The 14,755-nt window shown below is 48.4% G+C and overlaps 1 protein-coding gene across 2 annotated transcripts in view; it reads left to right on the forward strand.

Annotated features, from left to right (window-relative positions):
* DDX23 (DEAD-box helicase 23) overlaps positions 1 to 14,525 on the forward strand; it is a 22,871-nt gene extending 8,346 nt beyond the window's left edge. Inside the window, exons 3-17 of one of the 2 annotated variants that reach the window (XM_032294878.1) lie at positions 1,023 to 1,133; positions 4,504 to 4,597; positions 4,704 to 4,769; positions 6,474 to 6,612; positions 6,891 to 7,024; positions 7,157 to 7,269; positions 7,512 to 7,655; positions 7,753 to 7,978; positions 8,276 to 8,421; positions 9,190 to 9,367; positions 10,503 to 10,745; positions 11,738 to 11,889; positions 12,124 to 12,270; positions 12,981 to 13,155; positions 13,599 to 14,525. In XM_032294878.1, the coding sequence (XP_032150769.1) occupies positions 1,023 to 1,133; positions 4,504 to 4,597; positions 4,704 to 4,769; positions 6,474 to 6,612; positions 6,891 to 7,024; positions 7,157 to 7,269; positions 7,512 to 7,655; positions 7,753 to 7,978; positions 8,276 to 8,421; positions 9,190 to 9,367; positions 10,503 to 10,745; positions 11,738 to 11,889; positions 12,124 to 12,270; positions 12,981 to 13,155; positions 13,599 to 13,697 (2,167 nt within the window). In that variant the 3' untranslated portion in view covers positions 13,698 to 14,525. The remainder of the gene's footprint in view (positions 1 to 1,022; positions 1,134 to 4,503; positions 4,598 to 4,703; positions 4,770 to 6,473; positions 6,613 to 6,890; positions 7,025 to 7,156; positions 7,270 to 7,511; positions 7,656 to 7,752; positions 7,979 to 8,275; positions 8,422 to 9,189; positions 9,368 to 10,502; positions 10,746 to 11,737; positions 11,890 to 12,123; positions 12,271 to 12,980; positions 13,156 to 13,598) is intronic. The other variant, XM_032294876.1, reaches the window with a different exon arrangement.
* Positions 14,526 to 14,755: the final 230 nt, after the last annotated feature.

The raw sequence follows: 14,755 nt of genomic DNA on the forward strand, positions 1-14,755 counted from the left end.
TTTTTTTTTTTTTTTTTTTTTTTTTTTTTGAGACGGAGCTTCGCTCTTGTTACCCAGGCTGGAGTGCAATGGTGCGATCTCGGCTCACTGCAACCTCCGCCTCCTGGGTTCAAGCAATTCTCCTGCCTCAGCCTCCCGAGTAGCTGGGATTACAGGCGTGCGCCACCATGCCCAGCTAATTTTTGTATTTTTAGTAGAGACGGGGTTTCACCACGTTGACCAGGATGGTCTTGATCTCTTGACCTCATGATCCACCCGCCTCGGCCTCCCAAAGTGCTGGGATTACAAGCGTGAGCCACCGCGCCCGGCCAAGAGATGGGGTTTCATCATGTTGTCCAGGCTGGTCTTGAACTCCTTCCTGAGCTCATGATCCAACTACCTTGGCTTCCCAAAGTGCTGGGATTACAGGCGTGAGCCATCGCATCCTGCCCAACTCTTTAAGAGTTCAGAGGAACTTGTAAGATGAAGGTCCAGGTTATCAAGGAAGGTTCATCTGCGGCCAGATGTGGTGGCTCATACCTGTAATCTCAGCACTTTGGGAGGCTGAGGTGGGTGGATTGTTTGAGGTGAGGAGTTTGAGACCAGCCTGGTCAACATGGCGAAACTCTGTTTCTATTAAAAATACAAAAATTAGCTGGGCGTGGTGTGCACATCTGTATTCCCAGCTACTCAGGAGGCTGAGACAGGAGAATTGACTGAATCTGGGAGGCGGAGGTTGCAGTGAGCCAAGATCATGCCACTGCACTCCAGCCTGGGCGACAGCGAGACTCTGTCTCAAAAAAATAAAAAAGAAAGGTTCATCTGTTCACATAGTTCATGACCTGTCGTTGCTGTTAATACTTAACAGTACATCTCTGATGTATAAAACCTTCTTAGAATTCCCCCGTTGTTTCTGTGGGAGACACATTCTCTAATTTATGAAACATTACTTTAGGACGAGAGTATAGGAACCTTCTAGGGGCTGCAGTGAAGCAAGATACTTTGGAAATATCATGTGATTTCTTAAATTTGTGGTCTTCCAGAGAACGACGGCACAAAGAACGAGAACGAGATAAGGAGCGGGATCGGAATAAAAAGGACCGAGATCGAGACAAGGATGGGCACAGACGGGACAAGGACCGTAAACGATCCAGGTACATGAAGGAATGAGAGTGGGCTTCAGAGGAATGCTCCCATTTCTTCTTAACAGATTCTGTTGGTAGGTGTTACAGAGCACTCTTTCTTATTTATTTTTATTTTATTTATTTATTTTTGAGGCAGGATCTCACTCTGTTGTCCAGCCTGGAGTGCAGTGGTGTGATCACAACTCACTGCAGCCTTGACTTCCCCAGGCTTAGGTGATCTACCCACCTCAGCTCCTGAGTAGCTGGACTACAGGCATCTGCCACCATTCCCAGCTCTGTTTTCTGGCTTTTTGGGGTTGTTCTTGTGTTTTTGAGACGGAGTCTCACTCTGTTGCCCAGGCTAGAGTGCAGTGGCATGATCTCAGCTCACTGCAACCTCTGCCTCTTGGGTTCAGGCAGTTCTCTTGCCTCAGCCTCCTGAGTAGCTGGATTACAGGTACCTGCCACCACACCTGGCTAATTTTTGTATTTTTAGCAGAGACAGCGTTTCACCATGTTGGCCAGGCTGGTCTTGAACTCCTGACCTCAAGTGATCCATCCACCTCCGCCTTCCAAAGTGCTGGCATTACAGGTGTGAGCCACTGCGCCCAGACTGTTTTTGCTTTTTTTTTTTCTTTTTTTCTTTTGTAGAGATGGGGTTTCAATATGTTGCCCAGGCTGGTCTCAAACTTGTGCACTCAAGCATTCTGCCCATCTTGGCCTCTGAAAGTGCTGGGATTACAGGTGTGAGCCACTAAGCCCAGCCTTTATTTTTAGAGATAGAGTCTCATTCTGTTACCCAGGCTGGAGTGCAGAAGCTCAGTCATAGCTTACTGCAGGCTTGAACTCCTGGGCTCAGGCAGCACCCCTGCCTCAGCCTCCCAAGTAGCTGGGACCACAGGTGTGCACTACCACACCTAGCTAGAGCTGTCTTTTTTAGAAGCCACATGTCTTCTTTAGAAAGTATAATAGTGTAGCTATGTGGAAGGATTACTTGAGCCCAGGAGGTTGAGGCTGTAGTGACCTATGATTGTGCCACTGCACTCTAGCCTGGGTGCTAGAGCAAGACTTTGTCTCTAAAAAAATTTTTTTTTTTTTTTTGAGACGGAGTTTCACTCTTGTTACCCAGGCTGGAGTGCAATGGCGCAATCTCGGCTCGGCGCAATCTCGGCTCACCGCAGCCTCCGCGTCCTGGGTTCAGGCAATTCTCCTGCCTCAGCCTCCTGAGTAGCTGGGACTACAGGTGTGCACTACCATGCCCAGCTAATTTTTCTATTTTTAGTAGAGATGGGGTCTTGTTATATTGCCCAGGCTGGTTTCGAACTCCTGAGCTCAGGTGATCTGCCTGCCTCAGCCTCCCAAAGTGCTGAAATTACAGGCATCAGCCACTGCACCCAGCCTTTAAATTTTTTTTTTTTTCCTTGAGATGAAGTCTTGCTCTGTCACCAGGCTGGAGCACAGTGGTGCAGTCTCGGTTCACTGTACTCCACCTCCCGGTGGAGTGCCACTGCACTCCAGCCTGGGTGACAGAGTGAAACCTTGCCTCAAAAAAAAGTTTCTACAACATATATTTCTTAGCCTCGCTTAATGCTCCAGCATCTTGATAATTCTCCTCTGGAAACTTTGTATACAAAGTTCTTCTATTTTTTTGAGGTGGAGTCTCACTCTGTCACCCAGGCAGAGTGCAACGGTGAGATCTCACTGCAACTTCCGCCTCCCAGGTTCAAGCAATTCTGCCGCCTCAGGTCCCCCTCCCTACGCTGCCGAAGTAGTGGGGATTACAGGCATGCACCACCACGCCCAGCTAATTTTTGTATTTTTAGGAGAGACTGAGTTTCACCTGTTGGCCAGGCTGGTCTCAAACTCCTGACCTTAGGTGATCCGGCCACTTTGGCCTCTCAAAGTGCTGGGATTGCAGGTTTGAACCACAGTGCCCTGCCTGAATACAAAGTTATCAAGCCCTGAAAGCGTAGGTTAGAACTCAAGGCAGAGGACAGAATGTTCGTAACAGAAACTTAATAGGTTTGTTTGAATTCTCTTGTAGATTAAGGTTACAACAGGTATGGGGAAAGGATTGTTGGGACTGATAGGAATGAAAAATGATGAGGGAATATGTATAGCAGTATCTTCTTGGCTTGTGGTAGTGGCCATGTAGGTTAAATTCTTTGTGTATTAAAGAGTTAAAGAGGGTGGGGCTGTGGCTCACGCCTGTAATCCTAGCACTTTGGGAGGCTGAGGTCGATGTATATAACCTGAGGTCAGGAGTTCAAGACTGGCCTGGCCAACATAGTGAAATCTTGTCTCTACTAAAAATAAAAAAATTAGCCAGGTATGGCAATATGCTGCTGTAGTCCCAGCTACTTGGGAGGCTGAGGCAGGAGAATTGCTTGAACCCAGGAGGTGGAGGTTGCCGTGAGCTGAGATAACACCATTGCACTCCAGCCTGGGCATCAGAGCAAAAACTCCATCTCAATTTTCAAAAGCAATTGCTGTTTAGAGGAAATTTTTTTTTTTTTTGAGACACAGTCTTATGATGTTGCCCAGGCCGGAGTGCAGTGGCGCAATCTTAGCTCACTGTGACCTCTGCCTCCTGGGTTCAAGCAATTCTCCTGCCTTAGCCTCCCGAGTAGCTGGGACTACAGATGTGTACTGCCATGCCCAGCTAATTTTTGTATTTTTAGTAGAGACAGGGTTTCACCATGTTGGCCAGGCTGGTCTTGAACTCCTGACCTCAGGTGATCCACCCACCTTGGCCTCCCAAAGTGCTGGGATTACAGGCAGGAGCCACTGCACCCAGCCTACAGGAAATATTTTTTTAAATATTTTTTTTTTTTGAGACAGAGTCTCGCACTGTCACCCAGGCTATAGTGCAGTGGTGCGATCTCAGCTCACTGCAGTCACCGCCTCCTGGGTTCAAGCAATTCTCCTGCCTCAGCCTCCCGAGTAGCTGGGACTACAGGCATGTGCCACCACGCCCAGCTAATTTTGTTGTATTTTTAGTAGAGACGGGGTTTTACCATGTTGGCCAGGATGGTCTTGATCTCCTGACCTTGTGATCTGCCAGCCTCAGCCTCCCAAAGTGCTGGGATTACAGGCATGAGCCACTGCACTCGGCTGAGGAAATATTTTTGACATCAGTAGTAAAGTCCCACTTCCCAAAAGAGATTAGTCTCAGAAAAGGAGATTTGGGTCGAAAGGGACCAAGCCCGGGCCGTAATTAGGTTTGAGCTGGCAGAATGGCCATGCCTGCTAAGAGAGCGTCAAGACATGATAGATGACCGTGGGTCAGTCTTGTTGAGTCATGGGGAAACTTCCATTCTCTTTTTGGGGCTGAACCTGAACCTCATCCAGGCGTTGAAGTAAAAATGATGTGGACCTTTCTTGCTCCTTTTCTTTAAAGCTTATCTCCTGGCCGAGGAAAGGACTTTAAATCTCGGAAGGACAGAGACTCTAAGAAGGATGAAGAGGATGAACATGGTGATAAGAAGCCTAAGGTAAAGGACAGGAAGGATTATTTTCATCTTCTTCAACTTATGCATTGTTTTTTTTTGATCTTTAAAGAGAGTCTTTATAGACTGAAGTTCTGTGTTTTATCTTCAGGCCCAGCCATTATCCCTGGAGGAACTTCTGGCCAAGAAAAAGGCTGAGGAAGAAGCTGAGGCTAAGGTAAGTACTTGGGGGTCTTCATCTGCTCAGGCTGCCATAACAAAATGCCGCAGTTCTGGAGGCCTGAAGTCTGAGAGTGGAGTGTCAGTAGGGTTGCTTCTTCTGAGGCCTCTCTCCTTAGCTTATAAGGCTGTCTTCTTCCTCAACTCTTCACATGGTCTTCCCTCTGTACATTTGTACCCCTTGTATTGGATTAGGACCCACCCTAAAAAGGCCTCTTTTTTTTTTTTTTTTTTCTTTTTTTTCTTTTTTTTGAGACAGAGTCTCACTCTGTCGCCCAGGATGGAGTGCAGTGGCATGATACTGGCTCACTTCAACCTCCACCTCCCGGGCTGAAGCAATCTTCCCACCTCAGCCTCCAGAGTATCTGGGACTACAGGTGCGTGCCACAAAGCCCAGCTAATTTTTGTATTTTTTTGTAGAGTCAGGATTTCACCGTGTTGCCCAGCATGGTCTCAAACCTCTGGGCTCAAGTGACCTGCCTTCCTTGGCCTCCCAAAGTACTGGGATTACAGGTGTGAGCCACTGTGCCCAGCTTAATGGGCCCATTTTAACTTAATCACCTCTTTACATGCCCTGTCTCCACATATAGTCACATTGTGAGGTACTGGGGGTTAGGGCTTCCACATATGAATTTTGAACTGGGTACAGTGGCTCACACCTGTAATCCCAATAACTTTGGAAGTCCAAGATGGGAGGATCACTTGAGTCAGGGATTTTGAGACCAGTGTGGGCAACATGGTGAAAACCCATCTCTGTAAAATATAAAAAATTAGCCAGCTGTGGTATCATGCGTGTGTAGTCCCAGCTACTCAGGAGGCTGAGGCTGCAGTGAGCCTTGATAACACCACTGTACTGCAACTTGGGCAATAGAGCAAGAGACTGTCTCAAAAAATACATATAACACATGATTTTTTTTTTTTTTTTTTTTGGGACGGAGTTTTGCTCTTGTTACCCAGGCTGGAGTGCAATGGCGTGATCTCGGCTCACCGCAACCTCCGCCTCCTGGGTTCAGGCAATTCTCCTGCCTCAGCCTCCTGAGTAGCTGGGATTACAGGCACGTGCCACCATGCCCAGCTAATTTTTTATATTTTTAGTAGAGACGGGGTTTCACCGTGTTGACCAGGATGGTCTCGATCTCTTGACCTCATGATCCACCCGCACCGGCCTCCCAAAGTGCTGGGATTACAGGCTTGAGCCGCCGTGCCCGAGCGAATTTTTTTTTTTTTAAAGAGATAAGGTCTTGCTGTTTTGCCCAGGCTGGAGTACAGTGGTGCAGTCACAGCTCACTATAACCTCAAACTCCTGCGCTCGTATGATTTTCCTGCCTCAGCCTCCCAAGTAGCTGGGACTACATGCACATGCCACCATATCTGGCTGAGTTTGTTTATTTTTGTAGAAACAAGGTCTTGCTATGTTGCCCAGGCTGCTCTTGAACTCCTGGCCTCAAGCAGTCCTCCCATCTGGGCCTCCCAAAGCACTGGGATTATAGGCATGTGCCACTGCATCCAGTCTTAAAAAAAAAACATGAATTCCATAGGGGACATATTTCAGTCAGTAACAGGGTCCAAGGCCTGTTTGTGTTTTCCTCAACAGGCTTAATGCCTGAGCAAATATTTTTGGGTTGCCTGCCATCTCCCCATCAGTGATATGGTTATACTCTGCTCCCAGATCCTTTGTTTACAGTTCCAATCTGTTTTGTAGCCCAAGTTCCTCTCCAAAGCAGAACGAGAGGCTGAGGCCCTAAAGCGACGGCAGCAGGAGGTGGAGGAGCGGCAGAAGATGCTTGAAGAAGAGAGGAAGAAAAGGAAACAGTTCCAAGACTTGGGCAGGAAGATGTTGGGTTCGTTATTCTACCCTGCGTAGCCCCTAGATGGGAGAGGAAAGAGATGAGATAGTGTCTCTCAGGAGAGATAGAAACCTGTTCACTCTGGAGTTTGGAAAAGGGAAGGATGGTGGGAGTTGATGAGAAAACGTTTTTCTGCTAGATCTCCATTTACCCTGTATCATAAGTCTACCCCTTTTTTTCTTCATTTGGTGTTCCTCATCTGGATTCCCACCATTCCCTCTCCTCTTTTCTTCCATGAGCTCTTCTGCAGCTTTGCTCTCTTTGGTCTGCAGAAGATCCTCAGGAACGGGAACGTCGGGAACGCAGGGAGAGGATGGAGCGGGAGACCAATGGAAATGAGGATGAGGAAGGGCGGCAGAAGATCCGGGAAGAGAAGGATAAGAGCAAGGAACTGCATGCCATTAAGGTGCAGGCCTTGGCTCCATCTTCACTTCTCTCCCACACACAAAAATGAGGTTTAGTTATTTGGCCATTGTGATCTCTGCATGTGAGACCTCAGCCTCAAGGCTTATGTGCTTTGTATTCTTTCCCTGGGCAGGAGCGTTACCTGGGTGGCATCAAAAAGCGGCGCCGAACGAGACATCTCAATGACCGAAAGTTTGTTTTTGAGTGGGATGCATCCGAAGACACATCCATTGACTACAATCCCCTGTGAGTGGCTTCAGGCCTGAGTTCTAGGTCTTTTCCACTAGGCAGTCCTAAAGAGCTGATGACTACAGAGGTGGAGAAAGTAAGATAAGCTGGGGTGGAAAATTGGTAGACTGGTAGTCAGCCAACCCTCTGGTGGAAAGAAGACCCTGTCCAGGAAGAACTGTTTCATATTGGCAGTCTGTCCTTCCCTCCTACTGCCGTAACAGCTCCTTCTCTTTTCTCTTCGTTTGTCTAAATCCCAGGTACAAAGAACGGCACCAGGTGCAGTTACTGGGGCGAGGCTTCATTGCAGGCATTGACCTCAAGCAGCAGAAACGAGAGCAGTCACGTTTCTATGGAGACCTAATGGAGAAGAGACGAACCCTGGAAGAAAAGGAGCAGGAGGAGTGAGTGATCAAGGCTAGGGTGGCTGGACAGAGCCCAGTCTCTACAGAAAGGAGTTGGAGGGCACTGATCCTACTTACTCCTCACATCCTGCTTCAGGGCAAGACTCCGAAAACTTCGTAAGAAGGAAGCCAAGCAGCGCTGGGATGATCGTCATTGGTCTCAGAAAAAGTTAGATGAGATGACGGACAGGGACTGGCGGATCTTCCGTGAGGACTACAGCATCACCACCAAAGGCGGCAAGATCCCCAATCCCATCCGGTCTTGGAAAGACTCTTCTCTTCCCCCACACATTTTGGAGGTCATTGATAAGTGTGGCTATAAGGTAAGGAGGGGCAGACTGGCCCAAGAGATTTGACATGTTCCTACACTAGTTTGGGAATAGAGAACTTTATTCCTTGACTATTTGGGACCATTGCTGCTAGGGGGCATCAACCTTTTCTGTCACTTTCTGGTAGAAGTATTGGCTTTTAGTGATTATGTTTCTTCTTGGGGTGCCCATTTCTGTGGACTGTACTTGGCATCCTTCCATTGTGCTAGCAGATATGCTTTCTACTATCAGTGGTAGCCCAGGTTGTATAATTCTGCCTGTACCTATTACTCTTTCTTGGGGTCACTGCAGGAACCAACACCTATCCAGCGTCAGGCAATTCCCATTGGGCTACAGAATCGTGACATCATTGGTGTGGCTGAGACTGGCAGCGGCAAGACAGCAGCCTTCCTCATCCCACTGCTGGTCTGGATCACCACACTTCCCAAAATTGACAGGTGGGGTCAGCTGGCATCAGCTGGAGTGGGTTTGTCTGGGTAGGAAAGATGAAAGTGACAAATGAATGTTTGGATTTTGTTTTACACCTATAATCAGAAGCTTGCTTCTTTATTCTGGGTTGAATATTAGGGAATAATTGGATCATGATATCATGGAAGTGTATGTTGCTGGCAAAGACCTGGAGAACTTTGCTATCCTGGAGTCTCTGATTTTTATTTACTTATTTTATTTTGTTTTATTTTATATTTTGCTGGCAAAGACCTGGAGAACTTTGCTATTCTGGAGTCTCTGGTTTTATTTTTAAATTTATTTTATTTTATTTATTTATTTTTTGAGATGGAGTCTCGTTTTGTCACCCAGGCTAGAGTGCAGTGGTGGGATCTTGGCTCACCGCAGCCTCCACCTCCGCCTTCAAGTGCTTCTCCTGCCTAGGCTCCCAAGTAGCTGGTATTACAGGTGCCGGCCACCATGCCTAGCTGATTTTTCTATTTTTAGTAGAGACACGGTTTCACCGTGTTGGCCAGACTGGTCTCAAACTCCTGACCTCAAGTGATCTGCCCACCTTGGCCTATCAAAGTGCTGGGATTACAGGCATGAACCACTTTGCCCAGCCCCAGCCTCTGACTTTTAAGTGAGATCATTGCATTCTTTTCTTATCACCCTCCCCATTTCCATCACTCCCTGTAAGAGTGACTTTGTCTTGTTCTGGTTTGTGGTTGGATAAGAACCAAAGCTCACGAAACTGTGGGACACCCCATTTACCACAGGATCGAAGAGTCAGACCAAGGCCCTTATGCCATCATCCTGGCTCCCACCCGTGAGTTGGCTCAACAGATTGAGGAAGAGACCATTAAATTTGGGAAGCCGCTAGGCATCCGCACTGTGGCTGTCATTGGTGGCATCTCCAGAGAAGACCAGGGCTTCAGGCTGCGCATGGGTTGTGAGGTTTGTTTTTCTGTCTAGTGTCTAGAAGACAGCCTACTGTCTGGGAAGGCTATCTTGGGGCTTTGTTTCTAGTTTCTGGAATAGATGTGCAGTAGAATGAAGAAAGGAGTTGGTTTATATGTATGTGCTATTTATTGAGAACTTATGCACCAGGGTTTTTTTTTTTTTTTTTTTGGAGACAGTCTTGCTCTGTCACCCAGGCTGGAGTGCAGTGGCATGAATGATCTCAGCTCACTGCAACCTCTGCCTCCTGGGTTCAAGCAATTCTCTGCCTCAGCCTCCCAAGTAGCTGGGATTATAGGCATCCACCACCAAGCCTGGCTAATTTTTTTTTTTTTTTTTTTGTATTTTCAGCAGAGACATGGTTTCACTATCTTGGCCAGGCTGGTCTTGAACTTGTGACTTTGTGATCCACCTGCCTTGGCCTCCTAAACTGCTGGGATTACAGGCGCGAGCTGTGGCGCCCTGCCACACCAGGGTTTATATCCCAAACAGTACATCATATATATCAACTCATTAATTCTCACAATAATGTATGAGAGTAGGTAGTGGTATTTCCTTGTTATAGATCAAGCTGAGGTTCAGGTTAATAACTGCCTGAAGTCACAAACAACTGGCAGTGGGCAGAGCTGAGATTCATATTCATAGCCTCTGCTTTTAGTTACTCTTTACTCTGCCAGACTAAAGCTTTGACTTTGTGCATTGCCTTCAACTCAGGAAAGTGGAGGAGAACTTTTTATGAGAAGTCTGCTGCAGAGATTTAGTCTTTCTGCAGACGTCTCAGTGTAATCCCTTTATGCAACCCCCTTCACAGTATCCCTTAGTCTCTCCCATCTAAAAAATTCCTTCTTGAGGATCTGAAATGATTTGCTATAAAAAAAAAAAGTTCCTACTGATTTTGCCTCCTTTGTCTAATCCCTGTACCTTATACTCAGAGACCTCATTCATCCCTGAGAAAATCAAGCAACAAGTGATTTCATGCCAGTTTGCAGGAGCCTTATTGCTGAACATAACCAGAGGTTGGGGTTCAAGTTCCTTAGCATTGGAGGTCTGTCACCCAAGTGGGTGGATAGTTTACAGGAAAGAAAAGAAGGGGCAACTGCTGGGCTATAAATAATTATACTGCACTCCACAGATTGTGATCGCTACCCCTGGGCGTTTGATTGATGTGCTGGAGAACCGCTACCTGGTGCTAAGCCGCTGTACCTATGTGGTTCTGGATGAGGCAGATAGGATGATTGACATGGGCTTTGAGCCAGATGTCCAGAAGATCCTGGAGCACATGCCTGTCAGCAACCAGAAGCCAGACACGGATGAGGCTGAGGACCCTGAGAAGATGCTGGCCAACTTTGAGTCAGGAAAACATAAGTACCGCCAAGTAAGGCTGCTTCCCTGAGCTGGGAAAAGTTGGACAGGCCAAGCTGGGTGGATTACTTGAGCTTAGGAGTCTGAGACCAGCCTGGGCAACATGGTGAAACCCCATCTCTACAGAAATCAGCCAGGCATGGTGATGTGTGCCTGTGGTCCCAGCCACTCAGGAGGCTGAGGTGGGAGGACCTCTTAAGCCTGGGAGGCAGAGGTTGCTGTAAGCTGAGATCATGCCACTGCACTGCAGCCTGGGCAACAGAGTAAGGCCCTGTCTCAAAAAAAAAAAAAAAAAAAAAAAAAAAGCCGGGCACAGTGGCTCACGCCTGTAATCCTAGCACTTTGGGAAGCCGAGGCAGGGCAATAACCTGAAATTGGGAGTTTGAGACCACCCTGACCAACATGGAGAAATCCCCCTCCTGGTCTCTCCTAAAAATACAGAATTAGCCAGGTGTGGTGGTACATGCCTGTAATCCCACCTACTGGGGAGGCTGAGGCAGGAGAATTGCTTGAACCCAGGAGGCAGAGGTTGCAGTGAGCCGAGATCGCGCCATTGCACTCAGCTGGGCAACGAGCAAAACTCCATCTAAACAAAAAAGAAAAATAGTTGTACAAATTTGCCAGCCTTCTGTTGGGCCTTTCTTGCCTTAGGTGGGCTCAGAGTACATGTTTCTAGAATGAAGTATGCCTAGGTACAGTCCTCTGACAATCTTTGGCGTGGGGGGGTATTTAGCTTAGCACTGGAAAAACTATTTCAAAGACTCATGCTGCTACTGGGACCACAGGTGCTAGCAAATGCTCTCAGTCCTTCCTGCCATCATAAGATGCAAAGTGCCTTGATGAACAGGTACTAGAGAAAGATGGGAAGGCAGAAGACACTGTTTTCTAATGTGTTGGCTGTCAAAGCTTATACTGCGGCACATTTTAGATTCTTTAGTCTTCGGTGACAGTGGGATATATGATTATGCCTGCCTGGGTGCAAGGCTGAGCCTCCTGTTCTCATAGACAGTAATGTTCACGGCTACCATGCCCCCAGCGGTGGAGCGTCTGGCCAGGAGCTATCTTCGACGACCTGCTGTGGTGTACATTGGTTCCGCAGGCAAGCCCCATGAGCGTGTGGAACAGAAGGTCTTCCTCATGTCAGAGTCAGAAAAGAGGTATGAGGGCAGCTGAGCCAAGGGAAACAGGGTGGAGGAAGAAATGGCTCTGAGAACTTCTTTCGGAGCAAGCGCAGGGCAGGGCACTTCTCTGCCCTGTTGAAGAGCTGCTGTTTTCTGGGCAGAATGTCATGGGCATTGAAGACCCTGAAAGTAGTGTTCATAGATCAGGGTTGGGCATTTCACTTGGAGTGGGAGGTATTATGCAAATCATTTTTCTCCTCTTCTCTCCAGGAAAAAGCTGCTGGCAATCTTGGAGCAAGGCTTTGACCCACCCATCATTATTTTTGTCAACCAGAAGAAGGGCTGCGACGTGTTGGCCAAATCCCTGGAGAAGATGGGGGTGTGTCTGGCAGGGGAGAACAAAGTCTGGCCTCTGTGGCTTTGCTTTCTGAAACTAGCAGGGACCCCTAGGTGCTTCCTTTTCATTCTCACCCTTTCTTTAATCTTCCAGTAATCAACAAGTCAGGACCAGGGGGAAAGGGTGGTTTGAGGGAATAAGGAGAATGGAGTAATTGCTGGGATTCCCTGTCTGCTGCAGTGATGCCAGCCAACGCTGCCTTGGCCCTTCATCCTGGTGAGGTAGAGCCAGGGAAAGGTGTGGGACTCATATCCTGGCAGAGTGAGGATGTAGAAAAGAGTAGGTGAAAACTGATTAGGTATATTGGGCAGAGGAGATGATAGGGTCAGAAGGGAGCTGGTAATCAATGTCCTTTACTCCTGATACTGGTGCTTGAGGGGAAGGGTGTGCCCCTGCTACTCGACTTCCTTAAACTTCTTGATCCCTGCTTTCCACCCTGATCTTGCCCCTAATTCTCTTTGAGGACTTCTCATGTGTCTGGCTCTACCACTCTCCCAGCTGCTTTGCCTTTGCCCTTGCTCTGTGTGTCCCTGTCATACCACACCTCTTTTTCTCTCGTCCCTCCCTTCAGTTCACTTCTCTCCTTCCTTTCACTGCAGTCATTCTTTCTCTTGGCTCCTTCCCTTTTTCCTACCCTCTCCAACCCTCCCTCCCTGCCTGTCCCATTCCTCTGAACTGTGTGTCTCCTTGATTCTGTTGCTCACTCTTCACCTCACCATTCTTCCAACAGTACAATGCTTGCACACTGCATGGTGGAAAAGGCCAGGAGCAGCGAGAATTTGCATTGTCCAACCTCAAGGCTGGGGCCAAGGATATTTTGGTGGCTACAGATGTGGCTGGTCGTGGTATTGATATCCAAGATGTGTCTATGGTTGTCAACTATGATATGGCCAAAAATATTGAAGGTAAGTTCCAGGGAAAGCAGCTTCAACCTGGGGTGAAGTCAGATTCCTTATGGCGTCCCACTTGAAGTCAGGGTGCTGTCCGTGGAAGGCTGTTGCTGCCTCTTAGCTCCAAGTCTGGGATTGCTTGTTTCCATGAGAAGTGCTCCTGTCCTTTATCTTACTTGGGTTTGTTGTCCCAGCAGGTGGGATGACACTTGTGTCCTCAGGAGTGTGAAGAAAAGCTAGGCAGCTGAGGGTCTTAGTGTGGTAGGGACCAGTCAGGAGGAGGATGGGGGAGATGGACATCTGGAGAGGGCACTGTGTGCGCCTCAGGTTCAGGCAGCATGTGCTGTATTCCTGCCCTTGGAGATGGGGTGGGAAGGATGCCTCTAGAAGTGGAGGCATCAGACACCGCTCCCCAGGGCATCTGGACTGTGCTGAGTGACATTCTTCCCATTCCCCAGATTACATCCACCGCATTGGCCGCACGGGACGAGCAGGCAAGAGTGGGGTGGCCATCACCTTCCTCACAAAAGAGGACTCTGCTGTGTTCTACGAGTTGAAGCAAGCCATCCTGGAAAGCCCAGTGTCTTCCTGTCCCCCTGAGCTAGCCAACCATCCAGATGCCCAGCATAAGCCAGGCACCATCCTCACCAAGAAGCGCCGTGAAGAGACCATATTTGCCTGACACAGCACTCTTCCCGTGGGCTGAGGGCATCTCCGAAGCTGCCTCTTGCCTCTTCAGAACCCTCACATCCCTCTTCCCAGGTCCTCACGCTTGGGTTATGGGGGCTTAAGAAAACAATCAGATTTCCTAGCCCAGACCCTCAGGTCAGGAGGCCTGCGTGTGGGGCTGCAAAAGGAGAGGATGACGCTGTCGGAGGTAGGGAGAACAAATTACTGCAGCTTTTTGGCCCACCTCTGCCCTTCTTTGCTTTGGGATTGCAGTGGGCCATCACCTCATGCCAGGATATGGGGGCAGCCAGCCGGCATTGCTCCCCAGACTGAACAGAATCCTGGCTGCCTGAGCGACCTCCTTTGGCACAGACTTGACTGTGTAACGATATAAACTGTGGCAGCATTGTTGCCCTAGATGCCCCAGGAGACCTGGCACCATGAGGATTATGGACAGTGGAATCTTACTGTCATCTGGACAGCTATTTTCCCATTTGGATTGTAAAGCAAGTTGAGAGCCTTTAGACCTGTGCACAGCCATGCACCAAGGGGTGCTATGTGCTCTGGGCATCCCCCCCCAGGGTATTTTCTAAGTAGATGGGGGACAGGGTGAACTGGCTGTGTCCAGCTTTGTCACTGAGTGAAATCTCTGTTTTCTATTCTCTGAGAAGATAAGTTTGTATGTTCTGAGAATAAATACATGAATATTAAGGCTTTGTCTAGTTCCAGCTAAACTGATTTCCCTGGCAGGAGGGACACCATTGGGTGGGGTGGGTTGGCTTGGGAAATGGGAGACAGCCACATTAAGAGCAGAGCAGAGAGTCTCTGCTGACAGTCTTAAGTCAATAGGTGGACAAGGGGCAATGCAAAAGCCATGGCAGCAGGACTGTAATGCCTCTTTCTCCCCTGCTCTAGCCTTGTGTAATGTGTGGTCCTGGCTGGACAC

This window comes from Sapajus apella, unplaced genomic scaffold, assembly GCF_009761245.1.
Source record: "Sapajus apella isolate SASKATOON/1434 unplaced genomic scaffold, GSC_monkey_1.0 scaffold2, whole genome shotgun sequence".
Classification (NCBI taxonomy): Eukaryota; Metazoa; Chordata; class Mammalia; order Primates; family Cebidae; genus Sapajus; species Sapajus apella.